The following is a 26288-nucleotide window of genomic DNA, read 5'->3' on the forward strand; positions in this document are numbered from 1 at the left end:
CACCATGATTGTGTATCTTATCCCTAACTCCATCCAAATAATTTTTTTATTTCTTTATGCCTTAAATATCTGTTCTCAGTAGGACAGGGAAGATAGCTTATGATGGATTGATAGAGTTCAAGACGAAGGTCTTTGAATGCTGTGCTGAAATACAAAAATCAAACAAAATTCAAAATCAAACAGATTAAGTAAGTAAAGAGTAGCACAAAATGCTTACTCTGTGCCAAGTATGTGCCTTTTAGACATTACTTCATTTACTCCTCATGGCATTTGTGAGCCAGACACATATTATTGCCAACCCTCTTTTATAGTGGAAAAACTAAAGTCAGTGAAGGCACAGGTAAGGGGCTTGCTCAAAGTCATGGGACTTTGAACATGCTTCTGTCAGACTGCAGGCAGAGCTCTTGTTTCTAGCAGTTAAGCCATCCAACCTCCGGGAAAGATTTTGCCTTAATGGCAGAGTTCTTTAACTAAAATAAAAATGATTAAATCAAGTGAGATGCCAAGAGTAGCAAGTCTGAAATAAGAGGGGACACTTATTACAAAGGGATCAGAGCTCTTGAAGAAGTGGGATTCCAGGTGGATAGCTGGAAGCAGAGATATCTGCCTATTACACACTTTCCCTCACATCAAAGGCTGAGTCATACCCCATTTCTGTTGAGAATAGCTGGTCAGTGGGCATGCATGACCCATGCAGGTCGCCTAGGCCAGGTCAATTGCAGGACACACGCACCATGGCTGTTCATCCTATCCCTAACTCCATTCAAATAATGGTGCTGCTTTCTTTATGCCCTCACTATCTATTCTCAGTAGGACAGGGAAGATAGCATATGATGGATTGACAGAGTTCAAGATAAAGGTCTTTGAATACTGTGTTAAAATACATGCCCAAATCCAACAGATTAAGTAGTACTTTCCTCTTGTAATTTATAATTCTAACTAATTCAGTTGGTACTACCTTTGTGGAACATGTCTCACAAATTCTTGTTTGTCCTCTAGCCAGCATTCATTCAAAATGATAAGAAAAAGAAAGAGAAGCACAGTTGATAAGGGGGATCATCCAGGTGAAGGACTTCATTAGGAAAGAAACAAAAAGTCTCAAAAAGAAGGAGACATTTTCAGTCTTTCTCATAAAGAAAGACCAAGAATATTGACCAGAATGCTTTATGCATTAGTTTTTCAATGGTGTACCAGAATGTTTGCTTTGAGTTGTCTTCAACTGCAGGATTGGATTTGAGGTCCAGACCTTCCCCAGTGTGCATAGAAATTCAATGCCTGGTAAGCCCAGGTGACTTACTGCTTAGTTGAGTGTTTTGTTAAATCCTGAAAGATGTATTACAACGTAGTACTCAGCTTGCATGTCTAAGTATTACACAATTCAGCTAGGTAAATCTACTGTGGATTCTTGCTAGATTTACCTGATTTGATTGCGTGTAGTCAGTAAAAGGAAAAGTGATTATAAGTAGAATTCAAAAGAACTCAAATTCTCCTTAATCCATTTAAATGTTTTGCTTGTCTAGTTTCCTCTGGGAATTGGTTTAGCTCTGTAGTTTCAAACCTTGGCTTGATTCCAGGGTTGCTTCTTGAGATAATCTACACTGGCATTTTCAGCAAGCACCCTAGGTGTTGAGTGTAAGTTGACCAAAAACTCTCCTTTGGAAAAGGTGTTGAGTGTAAGTTGACCAAAAACTCTCCTTTGGAAAAGGTGTTGAGTGTAAGTTGACCAAAAACTCTCCTTTGGAAAACACTGGATTAGCCTAAGGCTGCATAACACATCTGACAGCTTTATAATGTCCTAGAGTGTTCACAGAAGCCTTTTCTCATACACCTCAGGAGAACTCATTTGCTTTTCTGAATTAGCACTGTGTTAAGCACTAGCCTTCCTATAGTATTTCCATTATGGCAAAGGCCACTTTAATTTTGGATGATATTATTTTTTATAAAGAGGAATACATATTTGGTGGATACAAATAAAGAGAATAAAAGAGTTTGAAATGTTGTATTTGTGAAGTTTCCAATAGTTTTGTTTTTTAAAATTCACCTTTATGTATCGTGTGACTTACCTAATGCATTTTGGATTTTAAATATATTTTCCATTAAATGATCTGGGGACAATGAAGGATGACTTGAATATTGTTTATTCAACTTTAGCATATGTCGTTTCTTTAATTTGTCATCCTTCAAGGTAAAGTTCCAACCCCATTTCTGCCAGGAGTCTTTATTGACCGTAGTGGCTATGTCTGGTTCCCCACCTGTAAATTATGTTTTTCATATGGTTCTTACCATGACAGGCTGCGTTTTTTTTTTTTGTCTGTGGCCTTTATCCTCAGTCAGTTCATATCTTTCTTATTTTCCTCTTTATCCCCAGTGGTCAGTCAATAAATACTTGCTAGTGGATTTATTCAGAAACACGACTATAGTAGTGGTTTCATAGTGTACGTATAGTGCATCAATACAAAGAGTTTAACTGTAGATAAATCCAAATTTTGATTTCTATGCACTACCGAAATATATAGGTATAGATTATTATAGAATCACAGAATTTTAGTCTTGGCTGACTTCTTATAAATTATAAAGTCCAAGCTTGTTTTTTTTGTTTTGTTCTTCTGTTTTTGTGCATGAGGAAATCAGTCATCTCTCTCGGTTTTTTTTTTTTTTTTTTTTTTTTTTTTTAAAGAGTTTTTGCTCTGTGTGCAGGCTGGAGTGCAATGGCACAATCTCAACTCACTGCAACCCCCGTCTCTTGGGTCCAAGCGATTCTCCTGCCTCAGCCTTCTGAGTGGCTGGGATTACAGGTACCTGCCACCATGGCCGGCTAATTTTTGTATTTTTAGTAGAGATGAGGTTTCACCATGTTGACCAGGCTGGTTTTGAACTCTTGATCTCAGGTGATCCATCCACCTCAGCCTCCGAAAGTGCTAAGATTACAGGCATGAGCCACCACACCCAGCCAGGAAATCAGTCCTTTCTCTACAAGCCACTAAGCTACTTGAGACAAGGAGTCATACTCTTAAACATTTCCTTTCATACATAAAGCAATGACTTTAGTTATTCCTGCATTTTTGGTAGCACCTGGTGCATGCAAGATAGATTCCCAAATGTTAGTTGAAAGAATTGCTTCATGGAAATCAATTTCACTAAGTGTATATTTAGAACTAAACATTATGTGGATAGTCTGTGCTCTTATCTTTGGCTTCTCACCATCTCACAAGAGGCCCGACCACCTACAGCTACCTTACTAGCTCATTTTGTTGAATCTCCTTCACTTTAGATCCAATTCTTATTTCCTGTTCATTCTTTTGCAATGGCATTCTGAGCAGCCTCAGCAGCCAAATGGGCATGTGGATACCAGCTCTTCTTTGTGAGAAAATCTCTAATTATATTGTATCTTTGCTGTTCAAATCTATGATGCCCTTTATTATCTAAAAAAAGATTTGTGTTTTTATTTCGCTTTTTGGGAGCCAAGGATGGTTTGGTTCAGTAGCCTGGAAAGGAGAAAACAGTGAACACCAGACTAAGGAATTTTCTCTTGGCCAATCACTAGGAGAAACTCCTTAGTTTCAATCTGGATTGCAAGGACTGAGTGTTAAACCCTTCCTCATTTATTATTTTCCAAGTCTTAGAAACAAAATGATATACTAGAGACGGGATTTATCTCTAGTTCCCTAAGCCTCCAGTGATAATAACAGGGTTGAGAGGGGAAACCTGAGTACCTCCAGGCAGGTGCTCAGTTCCAATCAGCTACTTTCTGTATATTTAGAGCATAGTCCAGATACCATGGTTTGGATTTATTGCCATGACTGTATGGTCAAGCCTTGCTCTTTCAGACATATTGCTCCTAGGAAACATGGGCATCCAGAGTAAAAATCAATGGTTTTTGAAAATTTCTGATTTTGCCTTACTATTTTGTAAAAAAGAAAGTCAAGAGAGACTCGGAGAAGTTATTTGGTTAGGTAGTTCAATTGGGACTGATAATGACAAATCTGGGACTGAAATTGGCTATGCCCTCTCTTTCATGTCAGCCTTTCGATAACTGTCTTACTCTTTCACTTTCTCATCCAATATTTGGAGTGACTTCATGTCCATCTAGATGACTCATCTTGCATCTGAGCCCCTTATTCCTTAAATTCTTCATCTGCTGTGACTTTGGCACTGATCCCACTTCTATCACTCTCTCCCATGGAGCATCTCATCATCTCTAACTGTCCACCTCTGAAATATCTTGGTCCCTAAGTACAGACTTTGTTTCTCTTTTATTCATTTAGTTCCTCCTTCTTTGGTCCTTAATGGTATATATAGGGGCTTTTTGTTCCCTTTGTGCCTTTATTTTCTCATTTTTAACCCCCTGCCCCAACCGTGTTCCCTTCCTTCCCCATTGGTTAGATTCCATGACCCATCTAGTCAGCCACTCTTTTTAAACTAATATCCTCAACTCCTTTTATTTATTGTTGCTTTTTTGCACTTATCTGACAAAAATGCAACTCTGAACATGTTTGCTTTCTTCACGCTTCCATAAGGGCTGATAAAAGCCAATGGAGAAAGGCAGATTGATGACTTCATAACAGTAGTTCTCAAAGTGTGACCCCGGACCAGCAGCATCAGTATAATTTAGGAACGTGTTACAAATACAAATTCCTAGAGCCCCCTTCAGCATACTAAATCAGAATCTCTCAGAATGGGACACAAGAATCTGTGTTTTTACAAAGTTCTCTAAGTAGTTCTGATACACTTTAAAGTTTGCAAAATACTATATTAATTCTTGATCTTTAACCTTAACTGACTACTAACACTGCCAATCTTTATATGTTTTCTCAATTAGTAATCTTTAGTGTTTTCCATAGGAGCCTTTTCATATCTTTTTCATTCTCCTCAAATCCGTGATAGTACCCATCTCTCCTCATTCCCCAGAGGTTATCACTCTCTGACTTATCTTAGTTTGTGCTTGAACTCCCTCAAACTCCTGCCACAACATCCTCAGACTAACCATAGTCACTTGCAGTGGAGGAGTCTTCAGTTATATATACTTGTGTTCTGGATTCCTTTCCTTTCAGCATTGGGGAACTTTTATCTTTCTTTTCACCAAGTTCTCTCTCTGTACTGGCATCCTTCACCTAATCTCATCACAACTTACATTCACATTCTTTGGGATTTTGATTCTATGTGTGATGAAAAACATTGTAGGGTTTTAAGCAAGGAAATGGCATTATCTAACAGATAGTTTATAAAGATTTTTACCCTTCTTTTGTGGAGACTGGGTTGCATGAGGCAAGAGTTGAAGCAAGAAAACCAGTTTAGATATTATGGAAAATCTGAAGAGCAGGGATGGTGGCTTGGGTCATGGTACTTGTCGTGGAGTTGTAACTAACTTTGGGGGCGTGAGTTGGAAGTAGAATTAAAGATAAAGGTGGTGGTCAAGGATGATCTTAATCTTTGGTTTTAATAACTATGTTAATGGTGATGCTGTTTACCAGAATAAGGAAGCCTGGGAAAGAATACAATGACTGGAAAAAAATCAAGACTGTTTCTGGCCTTGTTAAGTTTCAATTGTTTATTGGAGATCTGTGTGGTGATAGGCAGCTAAACATTTGACTCTAGAGTCCCATGAAGAGATCAGGGATAGAATGTGAATTTAGGAATCTTGGCCTATAAGTAATATTTAACACTCTAGTATTTGATGAAGACACCTTGGGACAGGGTGTAGAAAGAGAAGATGGCCTATGACAAAGCCCTGAGCTACCCTAATATTTAAAGCGGGAGCATGGAGGGACAATTTCTAGTACAGGAAACTGAGAATGAGCAACTGGTAAATTAGGAGAATTTCTCAGAAGATGGAAGTGGTCAGCTTATGCAAAATTCTGCTGAGAAGTAAATTAAAATAAGAACAGAGAAGTAACCATTGTAAATGGCAACATGGAGGCCTCCAGAGAGCTCAAGGAGTATAGTCACAGTGGAATCCTGACAGCAGAGGTCTGATTAGAATGAGTTGAGGAAATCATGTTGTTGAATTAGTCCTGCCGAATCAATGTAGTCCTGCCTAAGGAGAAGCTGGGACATTTGTTTGTTCTTCACTCTAATCCTTAATCAACAGATTCCTGAAATCAATATCAGTCTCAGAACAGGTGCTTAAGTTCTGCAAACTGATACAGACTTTCATAGAAATAGGGGTGGTTGTTAAAAGCTCATATTTGAAAAGTTTAAATGAAGGTGCTGGCTGAGCACGGTGGCTCACACATGTAATCCCAGCACTTTGGGAGGCCGAGGTTGGTGGATCACTTGAGGTCAGGAGTTCGAGACCAGCCTGGCCAACATGGGGAAAACTCATCTCTTTTAAAATTACAAAAATTAGCTGGATGTGGTGGCAGGTGCCTGTAATCCCAGCTACTCGGGAGGCTGAGGCAGGAGAATCACTTGAACCAGGGGGGCGGAGGTTGCAGTGAGCCAAGATCATGCTACTGCACTCCAGCCTGGGTGACAGACTGAGACTCCGTCTCAAAAATAATTAGTTAATTAAATAAATAAAAAATCATAAAGGTGCCATGAATTTTAACAGAGCTGGCATGTTAAAAGTCAATATAGAATCTATGCAATTCAGCTGTCTTTGAAACTTGATAAAACAACCACCCAGACAAAATGAGTTAAGTAACAAAAGGTACAGTATTAAAACAAACTGGAATTGGATTTTTACCTGGGATAAGCCAAGTTTAATATGATCAGTCCATAGATATTTGGAAATTGGCAATATATACACACAAACTTGCCCGCATATCATTTTTATTAGTTCAGTCCTTTGAGATAGTATATTTAATTTCATGCTTGATAAAATATGAGAAATAACATCCTCATCAGCATACATTTACCAAGTCCGTGATGTGGTTATGCGGGAAAGGACGTCTGGAAATGAGCAGTATAACGATTACAATATTAGGAAAATACAACTTTAAAGAAGAAGGTCTTAGCCAAATTCCCAACTCATAATAACTGATTATCAGGCAGTACAGGAATTAAAAATGGTGAACACGCCATCTACCAAAGTGTCATCTTAGGGAGCACACTGTAGACAAGACTGTTGGCCACAAAAATAGTATAAATAATTATCATCAGTTAGTAACCCAGGTATCTTCCAGTATATTGTAGTTTGTTACCAGGATATTATATCCACATATAGTTCACTTGTAATCGTATAAATGCAAGGTTCCTTTTGCAATGGAGCATTTTGGAGAGAATCTTTCACTTCGGACTTTAAATATACCTAATCACTTATATAATATTTATTTTCCTCCTTCATTTAGACCTTCCTATTTTAAGTTAGCAATTAAGTATTGAGCACTTATTATGTGCAAAGCACTGTACTTGTGTTCCCTTAAATATATGCATATAAGAGAAGTAAGCCCCAAATGATTTAATCCTTATTTTAGAATGAATGAGTTGCTAACATGCTAGTGTTGTTACCCAAAGGGTGTGAATACCAAATGTTTCATTCCTACCAGCTCATGACCCCCATCTTCATCGAAGTCCTCCTCTATCCCATCTGTCATCTCTTCTCCATCAGCATCTGGCCCTCCTTCAGCAGGCTCCTCTGTAGAGTGATCTGCAATCTCTGACACACATTCCTCTTGGATCAGCACTAGACTCTCTTCCAATTGCTTCTTCTGAGCTTCTGGGGGGGAAAAAGCAAATGACTACTACCTTGGGTTGCTCATGAGCCATTTGGATAAACCATGAAAAAACAGTGCATGAAAGGGTAAACTCTATATGCTATTAAAGGTGTACAGAAGGTAAGGTAACATTATGCTTTAAGTGATTTTTTTCAATCATGTACAGTTTACTATGTGCACTTACATGTAAGCATATTTAACAGAATTAGCAAAAATTAGGGAATCCAGATGGTAGTAGTACATAAATTAGTAAGATTTACATAAACAGATTGATTTTTCTGGCTACTTTATTTTATATATAGTGCTTTCTAAAAAGGATGGTCTTTCTGAGAGGAAAATAGAGCAAAAACAAATGGCAAAAATCAGACTCATCATAGAAATTGTTCACTCAAGGAAGCAGGATGGAGAAAATTCATTGACAAGTTCAAACCTAAGTGAAAAAGACAAAGAAAAACTCACTGAGGAAAAAAGTACAAAAGCAAATATGTTGTTTTTTCAAAAAACATGTCTATGTGAACAATACCCTGAAAATTTAAAGTCTAAATTCTGTTGGCAGATGTGGTTAACTTCAATGGTTAAGAACATAAATTCTGGGGTCAGACAACCTGGGTTCAAAGTTGAGCTTCATCACCTAATAGCTTTGTGATGCTGTTCAAAGTCAAAATGATTAACCCTCCATGTGTCTTAGTTTTCTCATCCATGCAATAAGGACAACAATTTCCTACACTTTCAGGGTTTGGTGTAGTGAACCAAAGTGTTAGTATAGTGACTTGCAAATAATAAGTGCTCAACAAACAGCTACACTCTACATTAGTAGAATTTCTTCTAGTTGTCAGGATCTGTGCATTCCATTCACAGAAACCTGCTCAAATGGAAAGTGTGCTGACAGTATCATAATTATTTCCTCTAGTGGGTGGTATTCATTTCCTATGATAATATAAAGAAATGTTGGGCATCTAATAAATTAGATCGTCGTATGTTCCTCCTTCTCTACCTTATTTCCATGTGTTCATGACTATTCCAAAGTTGGTTGTTTTCACTAATTTTGCTGGGTTTTTAAAAATCAGATTATTAATCTATCCTTTGATCTGAGTTTTTAAATAGCCTAAATTTTGATAATTCATTACAATAAAGGTAGTTTATAGAGCTAAATAACTTTAGGGTATTCATTTCTGGTCTTTTTCATAATGTGAGATTAAAGGAAAACGAGCACTGATATAAACATTTTGTCTCAGCATGAAACTTTTCAAACAACTAATATGTAAATTAACAAACTGATAGAAATATAATGTACAAATAAGCAAATAAGCAGGTATTCTTTCCAAGAAATTGTTTACAATTAAAATAATTTTATAAATAAATGTGTATCTATACCTTCTTGCATTTTAATTCTCCAAATGATAAAGTTTATTGAAAATAAGACAGTAGTAGAGGGTTGTTTTGCCTTGCCTCTGTTGTCAAAGTTTAGTTACTCTGAGCTCTAGTTGACAGGATTCTAGCTCTAGCTTTGTTACTTACCCACTGAATTATAGACACTGAGTTTGAGTCTAAGTTTTGGCCATTTGGTCAGGTCAGGTCATTTAAACAGATTAAGTCATTCTTTCTTCATCTATACCTACCTCTGGGTTTTACTGTGAGAATTAGCAGAGCTTGTATTTGGGAAATGTTCTGCAAATTATAAAGGACTACATAAATGTGTTCTGTGTTCTATTAGACACAAAAGGGAGACGGTATGCTCTTACTGTATGTTGAAGGAATAACAACAGTAAGCGTAGATCAAGAGGCCTGTTCAGATCAGAGAATAACACTCATGGGGCTGAGCCTCTGTTTCAGAGGAGGAAAGGAGCTGGTGGATCAAACCAAAGCTGCAAATAATTACTATGGGTATCATAAATGACCAAAACATAGGCTCCCTTTCATTAAGAGAAAGACATTTACTTCATATAAATAGACACAAGCTATACACGTCTTGATGTTTTTAAAATCAACTTATTAGGTTCAAATTTCTCCATTTAACAACATTACTAGTGCAGTAAGGATGTGAACTCTGCTTTTAAAACTGTACTTTTTATCTTGATATGCATATACAGATGTACTGATGGAAGGAAGTATGGTATATAAATTCTTCCCATTTTTCCTAATGTCTATATAACATTTAGCACAGAAAGTCCTGTGAAGCCTATAAAGTGATTATTGTAAAATATAACCAAGATTTTTTCTAAATACAGAAAATTATCCAATTTAAGAAGGTAAAAGTGAGTTAAAGAAAAAAAATCTGTTTAATCTAGAGAAGACTCAGTTGTCTGAATTAAAAGGAAGGTAAATAAGGCAAGAAAGACCAAAAACACTCTCAATTTTACTCTTACTGAATATTTCTAAGTTTTATTCTCATTTTCCTTCCAGATATCATTCATTGTGCTCTACAATTCTAGATCTGCAACCTAGGTCAACCCACATACACATCTATGAGTAGGCTCCACTGAGAAAACGATGTGATAGGTCGACTAGCTCGAGCACTGGACAGTTTTGAGTCCTCTACCAATAATCACACCTCTTGTTCTATTCTGTTGCCTCTCCTATCACTGATCCTTTGACTGCACGATGGAGGTGGCTACTCTGGTTTTGGCCCCCACTCTTCCTCCTAAAAAAGGTTTTTGTACATATCATCTAAACCCCTCACCTCTTGCCACTGTATGTCACCATTCCACTTGTTTGAAATGCCCTAGCTTTCAAGACCTGGTGCTGGTACCTCAAGAAAGAGGGCGAAATAGAAATTTGGGATTCTTATAATTCTATGCAGTGAAAAATGCTTTGAATCTTATAATTTTTTTAAAACCAAACGTTCTGAATGTTAGGTTATTGTGTTTATCAAACCAAACGTTCTCAATGTTAGATTATTGTTTATCTTTTTGTTACAACACATAAATGGACTTTTGCTTAAGACTGACAAATATGAGGAATTCAACTGGCCTAGCATATCCATTTCTTCTCTCATGATTCCAGAAACATTTGGTTTTTGAGAACGCTTATGTTTTGATTTTGAAAGTAACATATACGTGTGTGTGATATATATATATAATTATATATAATATATATAATTTATTTATATCACACACACACACACACACACACACACACACACACACACACACACATATATATATATATATATATATATATATATATATATATATATATATATATATATATATAATTTTTTCTTTAGAAGATCTCTGGCCAAGGAAGCATAGCAGATTTTCAAAGGACCCCTGTAGGACCCGACTTTAAAGAGGCATAGTCCTCATCTCCTTCATATATCGATTTGTTTCAGCTTGTATCAGGAAAGCTGACTTTCCTGATCTTCCCAGCTGAATGTAATCTTTCCCTCTTTGATCAACCAAGGCCCTGATCAAATGCTGTCTTATAGTTAGTTCTATTTTCTTATCTTTTCATTAGTGTTTAAGCTTCCTGGAAATTTGAGCTATTGCCTCAGAAGATCGTTGTCACACTAAAAGGGGATGATATAGAGGTTCATCTTTTGTAAACTGAAAAGCACAATACAAGTCAGTTATCAAAACATTTTGTTGTGCTCTGTAGCCCTCACTAAATGCCTTGCACATGAAGAGGTAAGGTATCAGGAAGGATATAGAGTTTGAGATCCATACTTCTGCTAATTACTAGTCCTATTAATTGTGGTTTTCTTCTCTAAAAGGTAAGCATGAAAATAACATCTATTTCAGAGAATTGCTGTGTGCTCTAATGAAGAAAAAGATGTGAATGTGTTTTTTAGACTGCAAAGACCACACAAACGTGTTATAACAGGTTCAAAACAGTTCTTGAGTTGAATCTATATTTATTTCTTGATTGCTATAGACACATTTCCCATGTCAAACTTATTCACCCCTACTGATCATTAAGAATCGGGCACTACAAAGATTATTTTGAATTTTGGTTTCAAAATGGCCTTTTTAGTTCTATGTTTAGACAGGCATAGTCTAGTACTGATACAGTTTGGCTGTGTTCCCACCCAAATCTCATCTTGAATTGTAGCTCCCATAATTCCCATGTGTTGTGGGAGGGACCGTGTGGGAGATAATTGAATGATAGGGGTGGTTTCCTCCTAGTAAATAAGTCTCACAAGATTTGATGGTTTTATAAGGGGTTTCCCGTTTCTCCTGACTCTCACTCTCTCTTGCCTGCTGCCATGCAAGATGTGCCTTTCATTTTCTGCTGTGATTGTGAGGCCTCCCCAGACACATGGAACTGTGAGTTCATTAAACCTCGTTTTTAAGTTAGCCAGTCTTGGGTATGTCTTTATTAACAGCATGAGAACAAACTAATACAGTACATAGTACATAGACACAGTTACTCTATTTTTTATATTAATATACAACATACATGTGATTCTGATGTATTTCAAAGGCAGGGGTATATTAATACAGTTCATTGCAAAAAATCTTATATATTATTCTCATCATCCAATCATTAACTTGAAAGCTAAATGCTTGGAAGTCATTATCTGAGTTGAGCAAAAAAAAAAAAAAAGCTTTAATTATAATGGTAATTGATTCATAGGAGTTTAACAAATACAATCAGCCTGTGCGTTAGTAATAGGTAGTGAACATAGCTTTTGTCATCTCAATGGGAAATATTATAATCACTAAACAATGATAGGTTCCATGAATAAAATCACACATGAAAGCACATCTTCTTTATTAAACTGTTGGTTCACAGTTTAATAGGCAGTTTTGATTCAGTAATTATGTTGCTGAAATGGAGATAAAGCAACTTGTTCTATTTTTCATAAATATCTAATTTTACTTTTCTTAGAGATGAGTAATGTTGTTTATTCTTAACTTTATACAATTCTCTTTATTTGCATAGTTATTTTTCTAGTCATCACTCTTTATTTTCAATGTGAGTGTGTATGTGTGTTTGTGTGTATGTGCATTTCTCTCTCTGCCACTAAAGCTTCTTTGGGGCAGAAACATTTTTATTATTCATCTTTGTTTACCTGGTGGCTAACTCAGACCCTTAATCACAAATTAAGTGTTTGCTGAATATATTAATGAATTGTGGAATCAACTAATGAAAATAAATGTCAAATGTGTCAAATTCTTTTTAAAGTGGCTGCTGAATTTTACATACAGTGGTAACAAAAATATAAATCCAAGATTAAAACAAACAAACAAACAAACTGCAAAACCTCCTTGCCACATTCTACATAACAATCCCATACCACAAAGTCAAACTAAAATGTGAGGTGTGAAATTTTCTGAGAAGAAAATTGTTTGTGTTTATATTGACAAGTCTTCAAGAGAACAATGAAATGTGACGTCTTCCAGTGCTTATTGGAGGAGCGCTGCCTTCGAACACTAACATATTTTGGAGTCTGTTGGTTTCTTTAAGTCAGAGTGATGGATAACCATAGCATTTATTTTGTGAACAGAGAAATGAGTATCAGATTTTTTTTTAAAGAGTTGATTAGAAGCCAAAAAGCCAGCAGCTTATGTCTAAAAGACACCTCTAAGACACCTACATTATGGATTACAACAAAAAGGTTTATAATGGCTACAAGTTAGTGAGTGCTTATGAAGTGCTGGCCATGTAAGATTCATTAACTTTAGTCCTTGAAATATACTGCAATGTAGGCTTATTTATCATTTTACGCATGGGGAAACTGAGGAACAAATAAGTGCTCATGGTCACACAGTAAGAAGTGCAAGAGCTGGAATTCCAACTTAAAATTCCTAATCTTATAACCTTGGCTGTTTTCTTATATATCTCTTAAAAAAGAAGGCCTAATCTGACATACCAAGGGAATGCTTCAAATCTCTTCAATAACCAATTTTAAGTTTAAGAATGAAGAAGTCTGTTTAGTTAGGGGCACATGTTGTAGTTAGCTGAACAATGACTATCAAAGGAAAAGAAGTATAAATTACAGGTAAATATTTCTGTTAAGGGAAAATGCCTAAGGCTTTAAAAAGCCATGAAAGGAAAGAATTTAATATTACATTCCAATCCTCATATTCAAATATTTTTTTCTGCACATCTCATCTCTACTTCAAAAAGCTATCTATGATTCAGAAAACAAGTTAGAATTGTTGAGATTTATGTTCAAAGCATTTTTATTAAATTGAGTTTGCTGCATAGCTATTATCATTAATATAACTATGAAAATTGGTTGAGTTGGCAATTAAGTTTTTCGACATGCTGCCTTAATTGCTAGATAATTGCTAGCTGAATTGTACTTAGCAGATGGTTAGAAAGAATGTTGATACAAAAACAGTCACATTATTCACTAGAGCCAAGCTAGTATCCTTGAATCATTGTTTTTGCATACTAGTATAAACTGTATTTTAAGAAAAATTTTATATTACAACACCTGTATATAGTATGAATTTAACTCAATGGTTCCAATAAATGCCATTTAGAAAAATGCAACTTATTATGGATGGTATTACTATCAGCCACACAAATGAACATCAGGAAAATTACATAGACTGTTTTTAGATGAATATATTAGTTATGTAAGTACATTTTTGGAGGAAATGGCATCAAAGTTGCTCACATGAAATACCCAAGATTGTTGAGATGACACAAATGCAACATAAATCATTTAAAAATTACTGATATAATTGTGTTTATTTAAATATAAAAATGGTTTTAATGGAGATATTATTTTCTCCATTTAATAGGTTTTATAAGGACTTTCCCAAATTTCATTCAGCTAGTAAGTTAAACTAGGTCTCTAGTGTGATGTGAACCTAGTTTTGTTTTATTCCTGTCTGAGACCTTAGATAATGTAAATCTGTTTTCCACAAGGAAGATGAATTGGAGAGGAAACAAATCAGAAGTGGAGGCCAACTAAAAGGTGATGTTTAGGGGGATGAAAATATCCTAACTGATTTGTGGTGATGATTGTATCACTTAGTGAAATTACTAAGTCATTGAATTATACTCTTGAAATGAGTAAATTTTAGTCTATATAAAATAAACCTCAATAAATTTGTTTAAAAAATAAGGTGAATGCAACAGAACATATGAGAGATGATGAGGGTTTGGGTATTGGCGTATCTTTAGGAAAACAGAGAGAAGGGGTGGGGTAAAAATATACCAAAGGTATAAGATTTGGCAACACTGCTATAGTAGGAATAGAGGATAATGTTGAGACTGGCAAATTTATAGGGTACAGAGGAGTATATCTAGGTAGGAAAGTGAGGAGAAAGAATTCAATTTTGAAAGACTGTGATTCAGTTATTCCCAAGATGGCTTCAATATTCCCCTTGTCTTGACAACTACAGGTAGGCTTCTTCCTGACCATAGGCCCTGGAGCATCCTTTCCTTAGAGTGTTTGCTTTAACAAACTTGCAATTGTAAATTCTTTCTCTGCCCATTTGAGAGGCAAATTTTCTGTAACCCAGGAATATTTTTCTTAAGATTCAGGAGCTATTTCTTTGACATGTTATCATTGAATAAGATAGGGCCATTGTCTTCCAGTCTCCTTGGGAGAGTAGCAGCCTAACTTTAATAAGAGCTAATTAGCAAACACAGATGGTGACCAAATCTCCTCCTCCAACATCCTCCAATACTTTTGCATTAGCTTGCTCCAGCATTCAAGAATCTGCCTGCCTCTAGCTGATTCTAGCATTAAAAATATTATCCTGTGTTTTATTTTTGCAGAGTCTAGTTCAATTTTATCTCCTATTGCAATAGTCTTGACTAAAGCCTTCCTTGCTGCTTTTAATAAGTGTTCAGGGCAATCTTGCCTTTACAGTTAACTGAGGGATAGCTACAGGAAGCACTCCAGTAAGCAGTTGAAAGGTTTGATCTAGTTGCTAAAGACAACTCAATGTCTTTCCTCTGCCTTATATTGAACTTCTTTAAAATATTTAATTTTTGTACTCAAATATTTCTACAAGCTTGCTATGAAAAACAGCAGTGTTTTGTTCCTACCTGTTCACCATTTCCAGCTCCTTAAAGGCTTTCCACTCACTTGGCTGAATGTTTTAAATACACGCACTCCTATTGGCTGAATCTTTTAAATACACGCACTCCTATCTCTAAATAATGTTTATATTGCTACTTCTCAATCAGTTTTATGCACTATCTGTTGACATTATCCCTAGGAAGATGAGGATTCAGTTCTTGGTCCTGCAATCCCCACTCACTTCTCATCTCTCTAGAGATCATATTGTAAATTGGATTTAATAAATTTTCAGTTTTTACATAATTTTTACTATGAAAGTACTTTGTGCAGCTAAGCTGTTAGCACAGGATGAATAATTTTTCTTTCCTGAAGAGTATTTTATTTTCTCTATAATTAAAAATTGCCTCAGGTTTTAAAAATTAGTTCTCTAGGTGCTTCTCTTTATGTACATATGCAAACTTACTCCTCCTTCTTAACCAATCCTCTTTCCCACCCAGTAGCTATTTCATCAGGTTTGATGTCTTAAAAAGTCTATCCCAGAGCTTTTGAGCAGTTCTGACCTGGACTCATTTCTTTCCAGATATCTTGCGCAGCTCATCTCCTAGGATCTCTGTCACCTCTATCTTGAAAATTCCTTTTGTTTGTTGCCTTTAGAGTCCATGCTTTAGGAAGGCTGTTTTACTTCTTTCTTGGTTTATCACCGTGCTTTGGTGAAGTACTCTTTTTAGTACTTTTCAGAGAAAGGGTATATCAAAATAGTTAATTGGAAGGCCATTAGGCTGAGACGGTTCCTGTGCCTTGGGTTCCCACATAGGTAAACTGAAACCCAACTCAGATTGAATAGAGATGAAATATGAAAACTGCAACTTAAGCTTATTCAGATATTCATCCTTTAGTTCTCATATCCTTCCCCTGTTTTCCATTTCTGTTTTTTTTCCATATTTTCTGGGAGAGTTTCTCCAATTTTGTCTTCCAGTCATTGTATTATTTATTTGTGCTATCATATGTTAATTTCTAAAAGCTCTTTTATCAGCCCTTTGAATACTCAGTTTTATAATTTTATGTTTTTATTATAGTATCTTGTCATGTCTCGGAGGGTATTAGTCAGTGTTTTTTTTTGTTTGTTTTTTGTTTTTTTTCCTTCTTTTTGAAGTTTTATTCTTCCTGTATATGCTTGTTTCCTCTGATTTTTTTGGCATTTGCTTATTATGTTAAATGTGTTCTTTCATCTGGTGATTCTTATTTGTTCACGTTAACAGTATTAAAATATTGATTGACAACTTTGTAAGTAAACAGAGATACTGTCTCTGTAGGTGGACTGGCTGAGTGCTTCCTTAGTTGATCCTATATCAGCATCTTTAAGTCTTTCCTCTTTGGCTACTCATGCTCCCAACTGAAGACTCTTCTAGTGTCCTGCCAGTGCTCTGGTAGCTGAGTCAGGGAGAAGGTGGCATTTCTACATGTTAAGTTACAGAAACTTCCCCCGCCCGCCCTTTTTTTGAGGTGGAGTCTCGCTCTGTGGCCCAGGCTGGAGTGCAGTGGCGGGGTCTCGGCTCACTGAAAGCTCTGCCTCCCGGGTTCACGCCATTCTCCTGCCTCAGCCTCCTGAGTAGCTGGGACTACAGGCGCCTGCCACCACGCCGGCTAATTTTTTATATTTTTAGTAGAGATGGGATTTCACCTGTGTAGCCAGGAATGGTCTCTATCTCCTGACCTCGTGATCCACCAACCTTGGCCTCCCAAAGTGTTGGGATTACAGGCGTGAGCCACCGCGCCCGGCCCCCCAACTGCTTTTAAGTGCTCTCAAGTTTCCTTGTCATCTACCAGCCCTGAGACCCACTGTTTTACCTTCTCTAGAGGAAACTTCTCCAGCCTTCTTTCAAAGTGCAGCAGAGATAGTTGGGACATAAGAATCTGTTTCCTAAACAGACTTTCAACTGTTTATGTCCTCTTTTCCTGAAGAATATGATGCCTTGAATTGTGAACTTTTTGGGAGTTTGTGATCAAAATTGGACTTGGATTTCTAGGATGTGCTAAATTAGGTATACCTCCTGTCCAGCTGCTAAACCCTATCCTTATTTTTAACGCAGTTTCAAGGGAGAACACTGCTCAATTCTTGTGTTTAATTCATCATCTGTAACCAGAAGCATCACCAAATCTGAAGTATCAATGAAAGCAGTAAGGTATTCAGAACAGAAATAGTAGTCATGTTACAGGCTACAGCAGTCAGATTACATCTGGAGCAACACTTTCCATTCTGAGCAATGTAATGTTGACAGACTACATAATGACTAGAGAAGAGAGATGGCAATAGTTTAAGGTACAAAACCAAGTTAAATGAGAAGCAACTGCAGGAACTGTTGATATTTCTCTAGACCAAAAAGGCCTCTAAGATGCTGTGATCAAAATTTGAATGTAGTTAAGATGAATACCCACAGGCCAATGATATCAACTCTCTGTTCAAAGGTTTTGGAGGGCTGAGAATACTTATAGCTCCCTTAAAAAAAAAATATATATATATATGTATATCATATATATATATTTTTATTTTTTTTAATTTTTTTTTAAATATTTTGAGATGGAGTCTCACTGTTGCCCAGGTTGAAGTACAGTGGCATTATCTCAGCTCACTGCAACTTCCACCTCCCGGGTTCAAGCAATTCTCCTGCCTCAGACTCCCTAGTAGCTGGGATTACAGATGTGCCGCCACATCTGGCTAATGTTCGTATTTTTAGTAGAGACGGGGTTTCACCATGTTGGTCAGGCTGGTCTCGAACTCCTGACCTCAAGTGATCCACCCGTCTCAGCCTGCCAAAGTGCTAGGATTATAGGCGTGAGCCACTCGCTTAGAATTATCTAAGTATTCAAAGAATACTTAATTGACTGTTGTATCACAAGGAATTAGACATTAAATTAGACATTAAATTTCTTTACAGAGAACATAAAAGTGGTAACTGAACCAAGTGAAAGCAAAATACATTTTGGCTCAGTGTAAGGAAGACCTACAATAGGATTCTCAGACATAAATGTGAACAGGGACCGATAATATAAATATGTGAACTGGCTGGATAAAGATATTAGCAAACTGAAAAGTGCATGCCATGTATAGAGTGATAGAGTGAGTAGCAGTATTGAAAAGTTCAATATTTTTAAAACTCAAATTTTGAAATTTATTTACAATATTCCAATTTTTTGACATTAATTTATTTTTGAAAACTTCATCTCTTATACCAAACATATGGGTAGGATGAATTGATCTTGTGGGACTCCTATTTGTAACCTCTCTAAGGCTTAGGTCTAACATCCCAATGTTATCATTGGAATTGTCCCAGTCAGATTTGGCTGCTTATGTATCAGGCATAACAGTGAGAATAAAATTGAACTAAATAATGTCTAATTGCCTTTTGACTTCAGAAAGTCTGCACTTGAAATGTAATTTTTTTTTTAATAAAAATGTAGTTACCCATGGAGTAACTGTGCCCATTGCATGATACCCAGTCTTTACTTTTCCTTCTTGTGCCTTTCACTGTTTTTGGTCACTTAACATCTTTGTGTAAAGCATGTAATTTGTGCTATGCATATGTGGCAACTTATATGTGGCTCTTTTAAAAGAATTATCTAAGAATGAGGCAAAATTGCTGGCCAAACTGATTTTAAGTGTTAGTTCTGGTTTTCTATATTCTACATAGTCACTATATCCCCAAAGAAGTTGTGTGATGTAATGGAAAAAATAATATATGCATGGTGGATGCACACTAATCGTAATTTTAGAAGCTGGAATATACATTTGAGGCCATAACCCATTCCTCTAGTTTACATTTGAAAGTCTTGAGACCTGAGAGAGTTAAATGACTTGCTAAGTTGTGCCCAGTACATAATACATGGTGTTGGGCAGAGTTAGGGAAGAGAAGATATGATCTTGTTCTGAGGAACTTAATGATCTCAAATGACAGGACACCACACACACATCTATTTGAGCAATTTAAGGTATAGAAAATCCAAAATAATGTACTGAGAGCTTACGAGTTTACTTTAAAAAAAAAAAAGATACTATGGAACTTGACCTCAGGCACAGCCCATGTCGTGTGTCCTTCCCCACACTTTCCGATTCTCCATCTCCTTCCTGCCATTACTTCTCTGCTGGAAAATTTCACTATCAAATAACTAATAGTAAATTAGGAGTGAGAAATTTATGAAAGAGTAATAATGAAGAGTAAATGCTAGCTACCAAGTAATTAGCTTTCAACTAATTAAGCATTATAATGACTGTCCCCTTGAATAGGGAGGCAATGAGCATTTTAAAATGAGTTTTAGTGCATTTCACTCAACTTTCCATAAGGTAGTGTTAATTCCTTCCAGGTAACCCTGATTTCTTTTCATAAAGAAAATATGGTAAAATGTATAAAACATTTATCTTTTATCTCTATAAATACAGACACTATTCAGGAAACAATTACTAAAAGAATGGAGTTACAAATTAAATTAATTCATTTTCTTCATAAAAAGTTAAAGAGAAAAACATAAATATCAAAGGACTAAGTCTATTATTTTAAAAGCAACTGTCTCATGACTGGAAAAGGTTAAACATGTTCAAAAGTAAGTGACATCTCAGGAAAAAAAGATGCAAGCTTTGAATTTTAGTGTTACATTTCTCAATGATCTTCCAAAAAGATATGTGGAAGGTATTAGTCATTGCAGGAAACTGAAGGTATATTATGATGGAATAAGGATCACATTTTTCTCTTTGAGGTGATTTATATTTAAATGAGTTCTCCATAATCCTTTAAACTGAAGTGCAAATTGGTTATCAAAGTCCTTTGCTGTAAGGGTTGTTTTACATAATAATGAATTTTACAGAGTTCCTCAAAGGGAAATATTGATTTAGGCAACATCACAGAATATTTCAGTTACAGTAACACCTCAGTGCCATAGACAGCATGTAAAAACTTTCTAAAATCTAAAATTTTTTATTAAAAAGTATAGGCAGTGTACCTTTTCTGAATAGAAAATACACTTGTAATAGAAATTTTTAATTAAGAAAGATTCCATTTAGTCTATCATTACTCATCTACCTTAACAAGTGTTAGTGTGAGTTGACCATGTGCTAGGTACATGGCTTGTGTTTTTTAAAAATGGGCTGTATGAAGGTACGAGGAATGTCCATTTGTCTGTACATGGGTATGTTGCTACTAATCCTGGATAACTCCAATGATTATATTTTTAACTCTGTGCTATATAATTTACATATGCTACTTTGTTTATCACTCACCATGTGAGGCAGCCATCAGTATCATTTTATAAATGAGAAAACTGTATATGTGGTATGTAATGATTTGAACCAGAGTTTATTTCTATCATCCATTATGCTACACTACCATCTCAAATCTGCCTATTTTCATTCTTGAGCCCTATATGGCTCACCGCCAAGGGTAAGCTCCAACACTCACCTCAGTGATAAGAGTCAAAAAACTGACAGGCTCCTGTGTGTGGTAGCTCAGGGGCCCTAGGTCCCCAGGAGTTCTCATCATTTAGGTGTTACCCAGATAGCCTTACTTCAGTGAAATCCTGGACCAAAGCCCTGGGGAGAACCTGAGATTGGGGCTGTAAATGGGAAAAGGCATTAAATTCAGTTACAAGCCGCTGTCAGTTTTTGACAGGCTCCTGTGTGTTTGAGACAGAGGTCTATCACTAACTAGATATACAGATCTAGGAAAATCACTTTACTTTTCTGAGGCTTTGTTTTCTCATCTGCAAAATGAAGAGGCCAAATTTATCAAGGGCTTTCACACTTTATTTATTTGTTTTATAAGAAGTGGAACTCTTCCAGCAAATTAAGTCTTATATTGAATGCCAGTATCTAGAACAGATACAGGGAAATGACACTGGTCAGAGCAAGGGCTGGGTTTTGAAGAAACATAAGTCTAGCTACCTACTGGGTCTCTTCCTAATCCCCATCTTAACTCTAAGGAGGCTTCGGAGGCATCTAAAGCCTTGTAGAACACACTTTTCAAACTGTGGCCTACTTCTTAGTTTATACCAGTTCTCATATACTTGTGACTTAAAAAATATCTGTAGCCGTATGAAAAGAGCATTAGAGTTGTACTAGAAAGGAGCTGGGTCAGGGCTGACAATTCAAAAGACAGAGGCTATTAAATTGTAAAACACGTAATCAAATAACTTGGCCTGTGGGTAGCCAGGCACATGCTCTTAGTCTTGAGGTTCCTGAACTTGGCTACTGAAGTGTTTCAGGGTGGCAGCAAAGGCAGGAGTGGGGCATTATAATAATTGTTGAAACCTGTCAAATTTTGCTGCAGTTAATTTAATTATATGTGAATATTATGTTAGCCTGATAGCATTATTCTGTTAATTGATTTTCTGAAAGCTTACTTGATATTGAGACAAACTCAATTGTGACTCAACTAGTGCTGATTATTCCATCAAAACACTTTTCCTTGCCTTTTATTTTTAGTATGAATCTTAGAAAAATTGGTTCATGTTCTCTAAAAGAAAAAAATCATATTTTATTATTGCAACTCTTGGCTTAAAGATATTGTTGGCATATCTGTATTAACCGCTGTTAAACTCAACCAGTGTCTTTCTGACCCTGTACTGCCTCTGTGATTGACAATGTTTCACTGGTTCAATTCTGACCTGTCTGTGATCACAGATCCTTTTCACTTACCTGCCTCCGCCTTCTGCTGTTTCTCAATCTTCTCCAGGCGCCCTAGCAAGGAGTCAATTTTAGTTTTGATCTGGGTTAATTCTTTCTTGATGGTCTGTAACTCATCTGATTTCACTGGAAAGGAGAAAGAAGGAAGAAAACAGCAGAGCATCAAATGCACCATAACTCGCCTAGGACCCAACTCACAGGCACCCCATATTTTCTCAAGTCTGTGTCCAATCACATAGGATGTTTTTCAATATTATCAACTTCTCATTACTTCTAGTGATCCTGGAATACTGGATGATTTTGCCAATTACAAATACGGATTCTCAGTGACATGAGCATTTAATCCTAAATCTTTTGACTGAAGGTTATGGAAATGGATAATAGAATTTAGAAATATTTTATAAAATGATAAATTTAGCATCATTTGGTAAAATTTTAGCAAATAGAGTAAATCTTCAATGTGAGAGGGATTCAGATGAAGGAATAATGAAATCATAGCGGATACTACTTTGAGGAACTACGTTGTAATATATATTTTAGCAGTCAATGATATTTTAATCCAGCTCCTTGGAAATTGATGGAAACCAGGATATACAATTTATCCTTTAAATAAAATGTCTTAGATGCGAGAAAACTCCAGCTCCCTCAAAGTTGCTATGAAGCTTCAGTTTTTCTTAAAAAAAAAACAAAAAACAAAACAAACAACAAAAAAAACCGGCAGTGAGTTGTGCATGCCTTCCTCTAAGCCCTGGGCTTGATGAAAAGGAAAATCACTGAAGTTCCCATTGATATTTTCAATAGTAGTGGTTCCCATTCTAGATTTTTAGAGTTTAGTACCATTTCAAAGAAAACAAGTGGGGACTAACATAAGACTGGCAACTTTTCATTTTGCCAAGTATGGATGTTAAAAACAACAATAAATAGCCTACTGTTGACTACAGTAATTATTTTATAAGGCAAAAAGGCTTAAGGAAAGAACAGTCTCATATTTCAAAGACAATGCTTTAAATGAAATATGTTTATATTTGTAAAAAGTTTACTGCACTGTCCTTATTTTTCTGAAAACCATTTCAATTTTATCACCTTTTCATTACTTCTAGTGATCCTGGAACACTGTATTATTTTGCCAGTTACAAATAGGGATTCTCAGTGACATGAGCATTTAATCCTAAATCTTTTGACTGAAGGGTATGCAAATGGATAATGGAATTTAGAAATATGTTGAATCCACAACAATCAGAGATGAAAGATTTTAAAACTATCACTATGGAACAGCTATACCTTCCTCCGAGCTTTTATTAGGTGGACTGGCAGTATTCACACCTCAGTCAAGAGCCAAGTTTCAAGATATTGGACACTTATTTGATTCCAGTCTATTTCTCTTCTGTCTCTTTTCCTTCTGGTTTCTAATAATCTCGGACTAGATATTCCCCAGAAATTTCTGAGGGAATTAGAGTGTTTAGTTTGATTCTTTAGTCTTCAGACTTTTTTGAAAAAATAAAAAAATGCAATCTATGTTGCTTAAAATAGAACTATTTGTCAATTAAGAAATGATATAGTATACATGATATATTATGGATTATAAACACTAAGTCTCAAGGGAAGAACAGATTTTTATATAAAAATGAGAAAACTTTTCCCATTGTAAAATCAGATTTTTTTTTTTAAAGCAGACTTTTATTTACAATGCAAAGTTGTTTGTAAAATAAAAACTGCAAGAAGCATGGGCCCTCTGGAGTATCCCTCTGATGAATGACTAAACTGAAAGTAGAATAGTGTAAAATACAGAATCACTCCTCATGTCAATTACTTCAAAGACATCAAAGTACCATTGTGGAATTGCAGCTAAATTTGAGAAACATCATCTGTCACAATTGCAAATTGATTCTGCTTTGAAGAGTGGTACTCATTCCTTTGATGAAGGCATATGCAGTTTTACTTAAACGTATCAAATTTAATAGAAAATATTTTATCTTATAACATTAGATTTCAATGCAGGAGAACTAAGACTATGGCTGAAAACTAACAGAATATATTTCTTAGCAATTAGAGCTACTCCTTAGCCCAGGAATGCAGTTGACTAATTTTAATTTATGTATTGCCTTAAAAAACATAAACCAATAAACCACTACTACTCTACTTTATTGAACCTACATTAGAAAACAATTGGAAATACAGACTCATCTGGCTGGAACTTAGAAGTCTCCAGGGAGCCAAGGTTTTGTTTAAGTCTAGACTCATGTCTAGCACTGAAAGAACACCTTTCAGATCTCAGCTGGATTATTATGGAATTTGGGTCTAATAAGTTAATGTTACTCAAGAAACAATGCTCAAATGTAACACAGAAATCTGGAGAGATTCTGTCAGTTCTTTCCTGGACCTACCAGGAAATGTTAAAGTGAGCCTCTAACCCTATGCAGGCTGCTCAGTTCCTCTCTTAGAATGGGGGGAGGCAGCAAATGCTCATCTAGGTCCTGCAAAGCAGGCTCTACATATAATCTTGGCTGCCTCTTGAGCAACTGTAGAAGTCGTTTCCTCATCACACTTCAATATCTCAGTGCTGTCCTTGGGAGAAGGCTTGCCCCTTACCTGGTCCAATTGGCCTTAGTCCACTTTCTACTTTTCTTTATGCAGAGTCACTATCTATATATGGGCTATGGTTTTGTGCTATTACATCTGGTTTCTGGATGGAATGCCTGGAATGAACCTCCTCTGTCTCTCATGTACTGTTCTTTCTAACTCTCTTCTGCTTTTGTTTTCTACTTTTTCCCCTCCTGTTAATAACTTCTCTACTGCACAGTGAATTATATTGTCCCTATTTTTGCTTACTATTATTCTCTAGTAGTTGAGTGTATATACATACATCAGAGATATTTTAGAAGACATTGGTAATACTATCTTCACAGGAAAAATATCTTTTGCTCTTTTTCTCTAGATAAATTTTACCACAGAAAATACTTGTCAAAAATTATACACGAATATGGTGAAACCCCATGTCTACTAAAAATACAAAAATTAGCTGGGCATGGTGGCATGCACCTGTAATCCCAGCTACTTGGGAGGCTGAGGCAGAGAATTGCCTGAACCCAGGAGACGAAGGTTGCAGCGAGCCAAGATCGTGCCACTGCCCTCCAATCTGGGTGACAGAGTGAGACTCTGTCTCAAAAAAAAAAAAAAAAAAAAAAAAAAACACACAAAAGCAGACATGCTGTCATAATAAAAATCTTTGGTTGTTTTGTTGAGGACAACTTATTTTTCTATGAGTGATTATAGGGCTTGAATTTAGAATTACCAAACAAAATCAGCAAAGTGATAAATTAAAAAAATTACAAAGTTCCTAGGACAAATTACTTTAGCTTATTTTTAGGCAAGAAGAACACTGGAGAAATAGAAGTCAGGTTGCCTCACTATTACTGTAGTATTTTTATTTTAAAAAAGAAGTCACATTAAGTCATTTCAGATCTGCGCTCTCTAGACAGGTCATTTATTTGGTGATAAATGTTACTACATTCTGATACAGTTGACAAAATGATTGTGCCTTCTGCTGTGACGTGAGATATAATCCAAAAAGAATATTAGGCACATGGGATGATACCATCTGTCTATATAAAAATGTGTGCATTTCTGACTTATGTGGTAAAAAATATTTCAATTTATTTTAATCATCTTTGGGTCAAGTCTATTCTGGGTAAATAAAGAAGCTTCAGCTAACTGTCTAGATCCGTGGTTCTTAATAGAGGGTGATTTTGCTCTGCGGGAGAGATTCTACTGTCTCTGGAGACATTTTGGCTTGTTATGACTTGGAGGGGTGGTGCCACTGGCTTCTAGTGAGGATTTAGTCTGCTCAACATCCTACAATGCACAAGATAGCCCACACCACACCACACCACACCACAGAATTATCTGACCCCAAATCCTGATCATGTGAAAACTATTGAAACCTTGCTCTAGATAATTATATAACCTCCCTTACCAATATCATGCTTCCTATCAACTATTTAGAAAACTGAAAAATGTTTGTAATCATGTGGAC

The 26288-nt window shown here is 36.0% G+C and overlaps 1 protein-coding gene across 21 annotated transcripts in view; it reads right to left on the reverse strand.

Annotated features, from left to right (window-relative positions):
- The window catches only part of LOC105477129 (RALY RNA binding protein like), a 733794-nt gene that overhangs the window by 26240 nt on the left and 681266 nt on the right, over positions 1-26288 (reverse strand). For 14 of the 21 annotated variants that reach the window (XM_071068042.1, XM_011733504.2, XM_071068041.1 and 11 more), the window contains 2 exons: positions 22268-22381; positions 7485-7657 (listed from right to left, as the gene is read on the reverse strand). In XM_071068042.1, the coding sequence (XP_070924143.1) occupies positions 7485-7657; positions 22268-22381 (287 nt within the window). The remainder of the gene's footprint in view (positions 1-7484; positions 7658-22267; positions 22382-26288) is intronic. The other 7 variants (XM_071068049.1, XM_071068047.1, XM_071068050.1 and 4 more) reach the window with 1 other exon arrangement.

The sequence above is a fragment of the Macaca nemestrina genome, chromosome 8 (genome assembly GCF_043159975.1).
Source record: "Macaca nemestrina isolate mMacNem1 chromosome 8, mMacNem.hap1, whole genome shotgun sequence".
Classification (NCBI taxonomy): domain Eukaryota; kingdom Metazoa; phylum Chordata; class Mammalia; order Primates; family Cercopithecidae; genus Macaca; species Macaca nemestrina.